The 14,760-nt window shown below is 38.4% G+C and overlaps 1 protein-coding gene across 12 annotated transcripts in view; it reads left to right on the plus strand.

Moving 5' to 3' along the window:
• The window catches only part of SIPA1L2 (signal induced proliferation associated 1 like 2), a 237,895-nt gene that overhangs the window by 155,403 nt on the left and 67,732 nt on the right, over positions 1-14,760 (plus strand). For all 12 annotated transcript variants that reach the window (XM_054561462.2, XM_054561454.2, XM_054561433.2 and 9 more), the window contains 2 exons: positions 7,911-8,068; positions 14,002-14,578. In XM_054561462.2, coding sequence (XP_054417437.1) covers positions 7,911-8,068; positions 14,002-14,578 — 735 coding nt within the window. The remainder of the gene's footprint in view (positions 1-7,910; positions 8,069-14,001; positions 14,579-14,760) is intronic.

Below are 14,760 nucleotides of genomic sequence, written 5' to 3' on the forward strand. Positions count from 1 at the left end.
ACTTTTTTCTTATAAAACTTAGAAACTCTTCTGCACTCACATCTATTGCTTGCTAAGCAAAATCTTTTCTTAAGAGAAACTTGTCTCAACTATGTTAATTACGAAAAGGCCAACCGTGTTGACCTGACTTCGGTTTTTGTGTGTGGGTAAATAGCTTATTTATAGAGAATACTGTTTGCAGTTGTTACTGGTGCTATTTTCAGCTGTTCCTCTCCATTTCGTTTTTGTTGTTTTAAATGGATTTACTGGCCAAAATTTCTTGACCCTTTTAAAGAGAAAAAAATCAGAGTGCATCATGCTTTGAATACAGCCACTCAGTAAGAATTAAGAACCTTTGAAAACTTGAATGATGCATAAATCATTGTAAAATAATTTACATTTTGGTATAACTTTGAGTCAAGCAAGTTTTTTTTACAAAGATTACTAGAAATTATGGCCATTTTTATCTTACGCTAGAAATATTTGAAATGCTTTGTCTACTGTGAGCTTGAGAAGACTTGGAGGATCACTTGAGATAGGAAAGGACCTACTTTTGGGATAGAGGATCTATGGGATACCTAAGGCTCCATTTCACATCTTGTTTAGAATCTTCTGGGCTCTGCCCATGTTAAGCTGAAGATTTTTTGAAGAATATTGACTGCTTGAGTTTCTGAATATTTGTTTACAGAAAGGTTTGTGAATTACTGGGATCTTATAACTGATTCATTGACATAATTTAATTTTAGGGATTTGATTGTATTTAGGTTAAATCCAGAGTTAAAGTTCATTTTCACATTTAGAAGACAGTTCTCTGGATGTCACTTAACTGATACTCCTTTACTCCAAATATATTAAAGCACCAAGGACTACATAGGAATTGCTCAATAGGTATTTGTCAAATGAGTGAAATTTGTCACAGAGAATTTTTCCTTTTTAAAAAACACTCATAAAAGTATATAAATTTAGTCTAATTCTGCATTTTTTCCCAAAGAGGAAACCAGCCAACTACCTCCCCTTCTCCCATCACTAGTTGGAAGAAGCCCCTTAGCCTTAGATCGTCCAGCTAGGATGAGAAAGCAGGCCCCTGACCCCCAGTCTCTTCTCATGGTAATTGCTAGCTGGATTTTCTTGCCATTTTCCATCTCATACTTATCTCAATCCCTTGTCCTTTCTGAATTTTCTAGTGTTTTCTAATAATCATAGTTCTTCCTACCACCTTCAAAAAATCTATCTTTATATTACACATCTGTGTATTTTTAAACATAGACTTAAAATCATTAGATCACATGTATGTATTTATGTATATTTTAACCTAAGGGATTTTAGCTCTCAAAAATTTATTTGCAATAATGCCGCACAGATTCACTGGATCTTAAGAGGCTTAATTTAGACCAGGACAGTTGTCCAGCAAATACTTGTGAATCATTCAGTAATTAAACTCTGTGGGAGTTGTTGCTCAGAAAACTGATAGGGGTTACTCAAGCCAAGAAAATCTGTCAGTACGTTAGCAGAAATAGAGCCAGTGACTTTTGACCCCTGTCATCGAGTATTCAAACCACAAAGCCTTTCCAGTTCCCTAATTACTTGAGTCATTGGACTTCAGGCTGAATTGGCCCTGGCATTTCACATGTGGCAACCTCCAGAGGTTTGAAGTCTTTGCTTTTACCAGAACTCAAAACTGGCTTTCCCGCCCCCTTTCGTTGAAGCATAATCAAAATCTGTAGGCATTAGAGTTTTGTGTACCTGACTTCATTTCACTGAAACTAGCCTTGAAAAAATTGTATGCACAAAAATCAAGACAGCAAAGCAGTGAAAATGTAGATGCAGCTGGGGGGTAGAGGAAGATGTGTGTGTGTTAAACTTCCCCAACTGGAAGGTAAAAGAAAAGTCCCTGTAAGTTGAGGCTATACATTACAAACTCGCGAAAGCTGGGATTTGTATCTGTTTTGTTCCCTGAAGTGTCCCTGTGTGCCCAGAACAGTATCCAGAACATGGTAAGAAGTCAACAAACATTTGTTGAATGAATAATGAATGAATGAGTGAACCTTTCTTAGGAGATAGAGAATTAGGCAAATTAATGCATGTAAAGCACTTAAAATAGTTCCAGGCATAGAACTAAGTTTTAGTTGTTACTGTTTTATGATTCATTAGATATAGAGCCAGTCGTATTTTGGATGACCTAATTTGCATTTTATTTTCCTGTCTCCGGTCCTAAAGATCTATTATGAAAAACTAAGACTCTGAATGGTTAAGAAAGTGAGAGACTAAATTTATCAATTATTTCAGAAAATTATTTTTTGACATTTAATAAAATATTTTGCAATCACAGGTTGTCACCAGAATGTTCTGTTTGTGGATAAATAATGCCACTTGCAATCTTGGGACATGTGTTTTCCAAATTTGTTAATGAGTTGTATTGACTCCGTTTCTCTCACCCTCGCCGTCCATGCCCACAAATTATGTTAATACCAAAGGCAGAAATGTCTGAAATGACCAGCTGGGTTCATGAGTGCAATTTGAAGCCACAGGACTTAGCAAAGTTAACTGGCCCCTACATGAATTGTGCCTGTAACCTTGGCTTCTTACACTACAGTTGGTGACCATTTAACTGGTCCAGACTCGTCCACATCAGATCTAATTTCTTGTGTTCCTTCTTGTAATAAATCAAGCTGGATGCCAATTCCAAGATGTATTAAAAGTCTTCAGAGAGTTTACCACAGTTGCAAAAGAGCTTTAATCTTTGGAATGGTCTCTGACTCTTGCGTAGAAAAACTCACCAGACCAAAAGAATGATTAAGAAACCCTGCTCTTGGAGTTATTTTCTCTCTTCAAAAGTTAAGTCCTGCAAGTCTCTCTGCATCTGTCTGGCAGTCCATCCACTTTTCCCAGGGCTGTCTTCCCCTGTGTGCTTTCCTTCTGCTTGCCCTGGAGACAAGTCATGGTTAAGCCATCGTGGGATGTCATCAGTGGGAAGAACTTCACGAATTAGCTTTAAACTTCACTTTGGCAAAGAAATTCTTTCTTCAAAGTAGGCATATAAAGTAGAGGTGCCTCAGTGCCTGGCACACAGTAACCTATTTCTTTTTTAATGTATGCGTAACATGTTAGCTGCTCTGTTGGGAAGGGGTACCTGACACCTCTTGGAGGTATCTAATGAGTAAGACCAAGCCCCTAGGTTTCTGAGATGCTAATTAAAGGATACTGGTCTTACTCTAGTAATGGACTTGACACCAAAGAGGTAATGATGTTACATTTGGGCTAAGCCTGGAGCCCTTTTCTCCATAGTGGGTAGACTGATTGTAAGCTCCTGCCTTAAAGAGTTTGTGTACTTCCTTAAGTCCCTAGTTGGTGTTGCTAAGGACTCATGTAAATACTGGAACAACCTGCCTCACTAAGTGCTATGAGCCCTTGGGTCCTGCCTATACTTGGGTTCGTCTATGCATAATACTATAGAATATTTTGGAAGGATAAAATGCTTACTTAGCTTTCCATGAGTAGCTTTATTCCCAGACCCTAAGTAGGAGCATATACCTATACTATATCACAAAGATTGTTACTTAGAGTGAGGGTTGGTATTGCCTAGTGTCAGAAAGAAGAAAGAGATATTTATATCTTCATAATCCTGTTATCTTTACTTTGTTACGAAGTCATTAAAGATCTGCATTCTTAGATTATTTTGTTTCTTCCTTTGCAAAGTGTTCAACATTTCTTAATTTGTTTGTACATTTACTGTTGTTATTGGTAAAATATCATAATTATATGAAATGGTAAATCAGTGACAAATCCTTCAAACATTAATTAAATGTAATATCCTCTTCTTGCTCATCAGAAATAAGAACAGTTCACTAACATTCACTTTTTTGCAGGAGGTGGGCAAGACTTTTCTTTCTTTTGTATTTATGTGGTAAGGGTATACGTTACTCTTCCTTAGTTATTATTTAGAATGCTTTTCAACATTAACTTTTTCCGTAGGAAACTCTATACGCCTCTTAAAAATCAAGGCATAGTTCTAACCACTAGTGCAAACTCTTGAGTATAGTTTATATGAGGGGATATGTGTGTTTATGTACATACATGTGTATGTATAAGTGCAAAATTAGGGCCATCTCCCTAAAGGAGGAAAAGCCAGCCCTCCGGGTGAAGGGGAGGAGCTTTCCAGGCAAGAGATTCGGAACTGCAAAGTTCCTTGGGTGGGAACCAGTTGTTCTGTAGGAGGGACAAGATGCTGTCTAAATGGTAAGGAGCAGGTGATGAGGTCAGAGAGGTAGGAAGGGATCAGTCATCTCAGAGGAGTCTTTGTCAGCCCCCTTTTTAGTAACAGGATTTAGATTCAAACCCAAGGACCAGGATTGAGAACTTGTATGTGTTTAGAGAATATGGGTTTGCTTCTTTCTAAAGACCTTCTCTGGAGACCTGCAGATGACCTTCCTCTTCTCTGACTCTTACGAGCTTCTGAATCATATCCCGGTTGTTCTCTTTCATGTTGTACAGCCTGCTTTCTCCCAGCATTAGGTGCAAAACAGTTTGTTTCTGTCTTACTGGGTTAAAAATAATAATTTAACAAATGAACCCATATACATAGAGGCTAGCAGATACTATCTAATTCAGCTTTCATTTTTCACCCAAGTGTGCTGTCTGATACTTATTTTCACTTCCTGGTTTTTTTTATTCTCAGTTTGCTTTTTGAGTTTTTTCCTATCATTAAAAAAATTTTTTTTACTGATATATAATAGTTGTACATATTTTGGGGTTACACACTGTATTTTGATACCTGCATACAATGTGTATTGATCACATCAGGGTAATTGGCGTATCTATCACCACAAACACTTATCTTTGTGTTGAGAACATTTCAAATTTTTTTGCAGCTGTTTTGAAATACACAGTAAATTGCTGTTAATGACAGTTTCCCTACTGTACTGTCGAATAATTAGAACATACTCCTTCTATCTTACTGTATTTTTGCACTAAATTAAAACTGGTCTTGTGAGATCCCAGTTTGTTTAAGGAACTGAGGCTAAACCTATGGCCATATATGGTATTTCTGTAGCATCTGTCTGCTTTTGCCATGGAATTGGGTGAAGACTCGCATTTTCTCTTTCCTTCTCATAACAAGAGCTTATTCCTGTTTCACAGCTGGAATCGAGTGTTAGAAATTTAGTAGAAATGACTATGTAAATCTATCTAATACAATATTTATTAACTCACTGTTGCAGTTGAAAACACTAATAAGTTGGTTCTCTTGACATCACTGAAAATTGTCATTAGCTTTACATACCTGGAAAGAAGTTCGCCCCAGAAGATGTCATTTGTACAATTCCCTCAAACAAATAGTACCGTCAGGTTTTGCCAGGCTGCGTTTGTTTGTGGTTTGCCATCCCTTTTCCCCATTTACAGACTCTGATTGTATAGAATTTCATTGACCAGTTAGAAAAAAGCATAAACTAAATACTAAAGAAAACATTTGCCTTTAAGAAGTTCAAGAAATTACTTATTTCATGTTTGACTAAGTCCTAAAACAGAAAAATGAATAATATTTCTGTTAATTTTCCAGATATTTTCTTTAGTCTCTGAAGCAAATTCAAGCATCCTATTAATGGATAGTGTTCATTTTTCTTACTATATTCTCCTTCAAAGAGCTTTAGATTTTACCCTTCCTAATGAATCTTCTTTTTCCCGCCCCCGGTCGTCTATTTTTTTCCCTGCAAAGTGCATTATGTGGCCATGGTTAAATTAACTAGACTTTTGAAAACATTTTTTGGCCCATTTTACAAAGCAAAAGAATGTGTCTAGAAAGGGACAACAGTGGTTTGGCGTGTTGTCAAGGTAACCAGACTTTAACTTGTGCTTTAAATAGTCCTGTGGTGAAGTATAGAATCAGACCCAACATGTTCCTTCAGGAGGAAAAGAAATTGGATAGGAATAACTGTGCAATTTGTTGTTGCAGTCTCAACAGCCATGAAGCACTGACTAACAAGGCCCTCCCTGCACCCTGTGTTTAATTGAGAGGGCTGGCCAACATGAAGCCACACCGGCAATTACTCAGGAAGTAGGAGGCGCTGAACTCACTGCCTGGCCTTGGCCAAAGTGAGCTCCATCTTTTGACAGTCTGAGAATTCCTGTGTTTCAAGGGCATTAAATAAAGTAGAGTATGAACTGCTGTGTTTTGTAGTCTACAGATACATTGAACACAATGATGGGCATATTTTTAAAAACTATTCCTGATTTTTCCTTGTCTCATTGCAATACATATGAATCATGTATTTCAATTTTTGGAGAAAAGAGTAAAGAATGTCCTTGCCAAAGATAGTTTTCACTGATTATTTACATGCATTTGAAATGGCACATTTTAAATATCTAGCAAACTTTTTAAAAACTACATATTTAAATGAGGTGGCTCATTGGGTGTGTATTATGATGTATTAATGTATGTTTCCAAACTTCACTCAGACAGTAAGATGATTTTTGTGTGTTTATAACTTTGACCATGGGGATTTAAGTAGGAATTTCTCAGCATATGAATCAGCAATTTAACTGGCCTGTAGAAAACTCTGAAAGAATGAACATTTCATTCCCACTTTTCCAGGCCTTTTATCATGCTAAATCACAAGTCAGGGACCTGACAATGAAATCCTTTTTGTATCTGAGTTTAAAAGGCTTTAAAACTTGAACTTAATGGTCTTTACTTGGAATATGCGCTGTAGGTGCCAAATAAATTTAAGGGTAAGGTCGTGGTGTTTCATATTACTAGTAAAAAGAGATTTACTATCTGAGATTGTCACATTCCAGCAATGTCATCACCAAGTTGTGTAAGGATTGTTTTATGTATTAAAACTGAAGATCACAAACTTTTGAGAGCACAAATCTATGCCTTCACTTGCATAAGCTTACAGAGTGCCTTTATGTGGATTTATTGGCATGTGTTCTTAGGAAAGAAGTGGTCACAATTTTGATGCATAATGTGATGTGTCAGTAAATGTATATTTGGATTATTTATTTGTTAAACAAATGTGTATTGGGTACCTCCTTTGCCTGGCACACCATTAGAAACTAGGAAACTGAAAGTCAGTATGACACTTCTGTGCCCTCATGAAGGTTATGACCTGATGCAGAAGAAGTAAACCAACCATTAGGAGACAGTACAACAACCAGTGTAATAGAAATGGGCCTGGGAAATAGGAAGTTTCTTTCAGTTGAGGTGGGATCTACAGAGACAACTGCATTGTCTGGGAGAAACCTGGAGGGAAGGGGGCATTCTTGGCAGAAGGAACATCAAAAGTAAAGGCGTTGGTCAAGTGTTACTGCTCTGAGCGTCATTCCCCCTGCCAGATTTGTGATTTATAAAATTACAAATGACTGGGCTTCTGGTTGTTAATCCAGTTGAATTCTGTGTTTCTGAATTGCATTTTAAACGGCCAGGGTTCAGTTAATTGGTTTGTATTATTGCTCACCAAAATGACAGTGTTCTGTATTTTTGTTGCAGAAATGCACGTTACTTTACTGTGGGAGCACAGGATACAAGCTGAAGCCCACCAGTGTGATAGTGTAGGACCTTTCAGCAAACTTGTACCCTCTCTTGGACTTTGTCTTCTAGAGCTTAAACTACAACATTTCTCAAAGTGTTGTGAGCTCTAACATGCTATTATTTTAGGGGTTTAAAAAGAGGAACTGGATAAAGACCAAAAGGAGAGAGAGTACGAATTGAATTTTAAAATAAAAGAGATAGACTTAAATATTTAGGCTTTTCTTTCCGCGGGTCTTTTGGATGAAGCCCATTTTGCTTTTTCTATGCCAAATTTAGGAGCACTGACTTCCAAAGAATGACTGTGCTTTTTAAAAATCACTCCTTCAAATTGAAAGATGAGTGAATTGTATATATATTTTGTTTTAAAGAAAAACTTATTTGTAACTCTTCACTTTCTTGACCACAGCTACTGAGGAAAAGGCACATAGGAAATGACATCGTCACCATCGTCTTCCAGGAGCCTGGGGCACTTCCTTTTACTCCAAAAAGCATCCGGTCTCACTTTCAGCATGTCTTTGTCATAGTCAAAGTGCATAATCCATGTACCGAAAATGTGTGTTATAGGTGAGTCAGTCATCCCTGATCTATCATTCTCCCAGGTTTATTCCAACAGGGCGTCTTTTCCCAAAAATATCTTTGTTTGCCAATTATTATTTCCAACTTTGTGATTTTCTAATTACTCAGACACTTTCTGTAAGAAATAATTGCCTTCTTCCCATTTTACCCCCTTGAAAAAGTGAAATGCCTATAGCACTTTAAAATGGTGGATTACACATTTCCTCTGTTTTTCTCCTAAAAACTTGAGCCAGAATCAATAGCTTAATTGGTATCCTCCTCTGAGTTGGATGAAGTGGCTGGTTAAGTGCTTATCTAGGAGAAGTAAGTATTGTGGCAGTAAAACATTTCTTTTCATCAAAGATCTTGGATCTTTGCAGGGCTGCTGAAACAAGGAGTTGGCACTTGTTGGGTGACTTCAAAAGGCCACATGTGTGCCTTGGAATCCCAAGACTGGCTCTGACAAGGCCTGCTTTTATACTTAACCGCTACTCCCAGACTCTGTCTTAGGAAATAACTGCAGCCAAATGATCATATCATGTGGGGCATTGGTAAAACAATGGGTCTTTGACCAGAGTTTGAAGCCAGCTTTACCGCTTTGTGTGGCTTACTTTATTTTTCTTAATATTTGATTCTTCATCTTAAAATTGAAGATAATGGTAATGATAGTACCTACTTCAGTATGTTATGATGAGTAAATAGCTTAAATTATGTAAAACACCTGTTAGAGTTCCTGACATTCGTCCAAGTTTATTTTCATTTATCATCTTAAAACAGTAATTGCCAATTCAGCTGCCCACTGGGCCTAGTTCGGAGACATAACTATTCCTTGTAAGAAAGTGAAGACTACAGAGCTTGCTTCCTAAAGGCAAAAGAGAAATTAGTCTGTATGTGAGAAGTTGCCATTTTACATCCCACCCTACAGATGCCCAAGCCATTTTAGAACAAAGTCTGAAAACCAGCAGTTCTTACCCTGAATTTTACCTCCCAGTCGCCTTATTAAACATAGCCCTGGTCTATGGCTCTACTGTGCTGTGTTCTAATGCAGTACACCTGGCATCTCTATACTTTCCTCCATAGTCATTCTTACACACATCTGGGTTTAAGACCACTGGCCTAAATGCTCAGAACTACTTTTTAAAAGTGATATTTGAAAGAATATGATATCTACTCTATACAAATGATAGGCTTAAAATAGATAATATTGGTACAAACCTGATGAGTTGGCCTTTTTTTCCTGGGAGCTCATCCAGCAAATGGTAATTCTGAAGAATAAAATGAACCTTCCTAATTGGATTGGGAAAACTGAAGTATAAGGCTTTATTGTATTATATTTGGTGTTATTTGTTGGGTGGCTATTTTTAGGTCAAATTGAGTATTTTAAATTACTTGCTATCTTTATGCTCATATCATGAGGTAGTTCATCAGCACAAAAAATTGTAAAGATAGGCAATACCTGTTCAATTTATTTCTTTTAGGTTTTCTGGTTTTAATTAAACAACTCTGTTTAATTAAAAAACTGAGTTGTTTAATTAAAACCAGAAAACCTAAAAGAAATAAATGTTTTTGAATCTAATTAAATGTTTTGAATGTATTTAATTAATGTTTTTGAAAACACCACAGAGATCTCTTACATATAACAAAGTACATTGCCTTATTTTTTCTGTGATAAAGATACTATATGCCAGTCATTCAAAGATGGAGTCATTGGTTTTTAAGAAACCACATTGTTATTACTAAATTAACCTTTACTAATGAGATTCAAATGTAACATCAGTTCAAGTGCCTAACATTTTTGGAAGTGCTTCATCAGCTTCATTGATCTTGCTTAAAAACATCACTAGTATTTCTTAAAGAATCAATAATAATCTTGAGTAATCCTGTAGTCACATGAATTCCATAACATTTTATAAAGCTGTCCTTACTCTATCTCATGGAATAAGGTTGGCATGCCCTCATTTTCTAAAAACACCTTATTGGTCTGTTTCATGTGATACTCTTCTAAATATTCCAATGGAGAAATAAATTTATTAAAATAATTTCCAAGGAAATGATATAGTCCAGCTCTACAGTTTTCTAAAATTTTGCTATGTCCTAATCCAGAGTGGCAAACTCCCATGAAAGCTGTTTTTCTCCTGAGCTTTGTGCAGGTGTTGAGTGGCAGCGTATTCTTGCTGACACGGACCCACAGTGCCAATGCCGATTCATAGGCCTTACAGCTATCAGAAGGGTCTGTGCGGTTGAGATCACCTTCTCTAATGAAAATCGTGCAGCCTGTCAGGTGTACCTGCCTGAGCAGAAGACCACACTGCCACCCTACAGAGGGAGTCAGGCCTCCCCCATGAGCGCAGCAGAATGCTCGAGCAGTTATGCTGGGTCCACTGGAACTAGGAGAAATGAGGCAACACCCCCAAAGCCCCACGAAACATCTCGCTTTTAGCCTGATAATGTTTAAAAAGCAGACATAACAAATTGCCCATTTCTTTATAAAAGACTCTTTAGTTTGTAGCCAATGTTAAGCTAACTTTCAGGGATTTATGTTTTTATGTACTTTCCAAGATAAACTTTGCAAAATGCTCAGTAACAGAATGAGAAAAGGCTTGGTAGCTAACAGTGAATTAAAAGTGGAGAGATATCTACAGAAAATGATGACTGCCATTTTTTAGAAAATTTAATATGTAACATCTTCTGACAAAAATTAGGTGACAGGGTTAAATCATTTATTAAAACAACAACTATGATAGTAATAGTGACAGTAACAGCAACAATTTGGGTAATAGAAGCTTTACATGCATTATTTTCTAGCATCCTTACAATGGGCTTTTGGGTATGATACTATTTTACCCTCCATTTTGCAGATGAGGGCAGGGAGGCACTGAAGGATTAATGTAGTTAGCTCAGTCACTCAGGAGGTGGTAGAGCTGCATTCCCTGACTCCAGGAGTTACCTGACTCCAGTTTGCTCCTCACACCTTTCTTTATTGTCCTTTGGCCAGCAGGCCTTATTAAAAACCTTTCATGCGCATATTAAGGAATGCTTATCTTTCTGTTGGCTTTCGCTGGAGGAGCCTTAAATATCTAAGGCCCCTAAGTCATTAATAAATGCTATCGAATCATTTGGGTGAAATAAGGAGCTCGGATATAAGTTCTCATTTCCACACATTGGGAATTATCTGAATCTGGCAAAAGAATATTTCTTCTGAACTTGACTCTACTTGAAATGTTAAGGATCCTATGAGCTTTTGTAACCAAGGGTCTCTAATTGATTCCCATACCCAGAATATCATAACAATCATGGAATAGCCATGTTTACATTCTGCTGCTTTTCTTGTACAACTTTGAGATGTGCAAGAATACAGTTGATTGAACAAGAATATGGCATACATTGTAGAGAGAACCTGCAATTAGATATTAGGGTCTATAATTGGATACAAAAAGAATTTCTCTAATATGTAATGGAATCACTAAGTCTCTCTTATTCACTATGTGACACCACAGTGGAGCATATTTAGACACAAGAAATTTCCCCTGACATTGTAGCTTCAGTCCCTGACATTGTAGCTTCAGTCCCTGACATTGTAGCTTCAGTGCATGCAAGCTGCAGTCAGAGGGTGGCATGAGATCTACAGAGTTAATGCAAAGAAGTAATGCACTAGAGTGCCAGATGACATTTGGCCGCCTCAGCATTCCATGGGTAAAATACCGCTAGAAATCTGTACTCATCGTTGGAAGAGAGAACCAAATTTAAGAGCGGTGATACATTGGTTTGTCATACCTGATATTTGCAGGGCAGGTTGCAGTGCACAGAGAGACCCTTTGAGCTCATTGACAGTGTAGAGAAGAGAAGCCACAGGGTGTGGTTAGACTAATCACAAGTCCAAACAGGTAGCTTTAGGACCACTCTCCCAGAGTTAACATGGGGGATTGTGGGGGATAAATTAATTCCCAGTCTAGAATGGCCATCCTGAGGATGGTGGTGAGGGGAAAATGGGCCACACCTGATGTAAATCCCTGGCAGCGTCAACCTCTGTGATGTTTTTAAGGACCTTCCCTTCATTTAAGCACGGAAGTCAAGTTCTCACACACACATACCCTCTGGTGTAGTATATATACTACCATAAAGCACCACTAGGTGCTATTGATGAGTTTGGTGTATCTGTCCCAAAGCAAAGCAGTCATTCCTTCCCTTTCGTATCAGTGCAGGCCCCATCTAGCCAGCTGTCTGTCTTGCCACTACAGGTGGTTAACTCTGCTGAAGAGGTTGCAGATTAAAGCACACGTGGGAGAGCCTGCGATTTTTCTAAAGTCTAACCAACCACATTTCAGAAGAGGAGTTTGCATCTGACAGAACAAATTTGGACAGAATGTTTTTATTCCTTAATTTACCTTTTTTAGAATTTTCCACAATGATGAAAACAAAACAAAGATTGCTTCCTTTCTTTACTCCAACATCAGCCTGGGCAGATGTGGGATTAGTACAGATTCTTGGTCTGTGGTAGCTACTCAGTAATTGGGGTGCTCTCAGTGCTGCCAGTGATACAGGATCCATTCATTCACTTACTCATCTTAATCTTTCCTTTGTTTTTGTTTTTGTTTTTGTTTTGAGATGGAGTCTTGCTTTGTCGCCCAGGCTGGAGTGCAGTGGTGTGATCTCGGCTCACTGCAAGCTCTGCCTCCGAGGTTCACGCCATTCTCCTTCCTCAGCCTCCTGAGTAGCTGGGACTACAGGCGCCTGCCACCATGCCTGGCTAATTTTTTTGTATTTTTAGTAGAGACGGGGTTTCACCCTGTTAGCCAGGATGGTCTCAATCTCCTGACCTTGTGATCCACCCGCCTCGGCCTCCCAAAGTGCTGGGATTACAGGCGTGAGCCACCACGCCTGACCAATCCTTCCTTTGTTAATTCATTAGTCCGCTCTATGATTTATCTTATGCAGAAAAGGATATGAGATAAATAAAGCAACTCTCTGATGTAGGGGAGCATTATTGGTTTTAATAGATTATGATGCTCATTATTAACACTATGCATTTGATCTCTTCAGTCCCTGAGATCTCTTAAAATTTTGCTCCCATAAAACCTTCATTTAGATTTTCAAAATGTGATCAAGTAAAGTGAGTATTTCCTTTAAAAAAGTGACGCTTAAAATTTTTGGCCCTTGTAAGTATGATCACTTTGTCCCATGTCACTGAATCCCATGCAGCTAACTTGGGCTAAACCCACTTTGGTCAGAAGTGTTACTGTTTTTCCCAGTGATAACCAGCCCCACAGAGTTATAGAGTGCCATCCTGCTTATTCTGCATGGTGTGGATGTGCTACCCCCGTATTAGTTTGGTAGCACTGCCGTACTAATGCCACAGGCTAGGTGGCTTAAATAGCAGGCTTTTATTTTCTCAGAGTTCTGGAGGCTGGAAGTCTAAGATCGAGGTATCAGCAAGGGTTGGTTTCTCCTGAGACCTCTCCCCTTGGCTTATGGATGGCCGTCTTCTTGTGTCTTCACATGGTCTTCTTTGTGTGTGCATACATCATTGGTGTCTCTTTGTAAGCCCAAATTTTCTCCTCTTATAAGGACACCAATCAGTTGGATTAGGGCCCACCTTAATGGCTTCAGTTAACTCAGCCACCTCCTTAAGGGTCCTTTCTCCAGATTGTGTCACATTCCCAGGAACTATGGGTTATCTTGTCAACATGTGGATTTTGAGAGGGACATAATTCAGCCCATTACACCTCCTGTCTACTAAGTTTAAAACATTTTGCTTAAACAACAACAACAACAAACCCTGGGTATCCAGAAATTAGGAGAACAAGAACCTGCAGAATAGACCAGTTAAGTTGAAAGTGTGTGTGTGTGTATGTGTGTGTATATATATATATGCATGCCAAATTCGGAAAGATACATATTATAGCATAGCTCATCTCATTTTGTTTCTGTTTTTACTTCCTCAGTGTTGGAGTTTCCAGATCAAAAGATGTGCCACCATTTGGCCCACCGATTCCCAAAGGTGTAACTTTTCCAAAGTCAGCTGTGTTCCGGGACTTCCTTTTAGCCAAAGTAATCAACGCAGAAAATGCAGCCCATAAATCAGAAAAGTTTCGAGCGATGGCCACTCGAACGAGGCAAGAGTACTTGAAAGACCTGGCGGAGAACTTTGTCACAACCGCCACTGTGGATACCTCTGTGAAGTTCAGCTTCATTACACTGGGTGCAAAGAAAAAGGAGAAAGTAAAGCCAAGGAAGGATGCCCACTTGTTTAGCATTGGGGCCATCATGTGGCATGTGATAGCACGGGACTTCGGCCAGTCTGCTGACATCGAATGTCTTCTCGGGATTTCCAATGAGTTCATCATGTTGATTGAAAAGGATTCCAAGAATGTCGTATTTAACTGTTCCTGCAGGGATGTTATTGGGTGGACATCTGGATTAATGAGTATCAAAGTGTTTTACGAAAGAGGAGAATGTGTCCTCCTGTCCTCGGTAGACAACTGTGCTGAAGACATCAGGGAAATTGTTCAGCGATTAGTAGTAAGTACATGTTTTCTATTTTACCACCATCCTTATGTTTTCAATTCCAGATTCAAAATAACTTTCACTGGGGAGCTGCTACCATGATTATACCAATTAGGGAATGCATTACTATTTCTTACAGATACAGAGCTTAATTTTAAATGCTGGGTCCTTCTGGGGAGTTGTTGAATACATGAACA

This window comes from Pongo abelii, chromosome 1 (assembly GCF_028885655.2).
Source record: "Pongo abelii isolate AG06213 chromosome 1, NHGRI_mPonAbe1-v2.0_pri, whole genome shotgun sequence".
NCBI lineage: Eukaryota > Metazoa > Chordata > Mammalia > Primates > Hominidae > Pongo > Pongo abelii.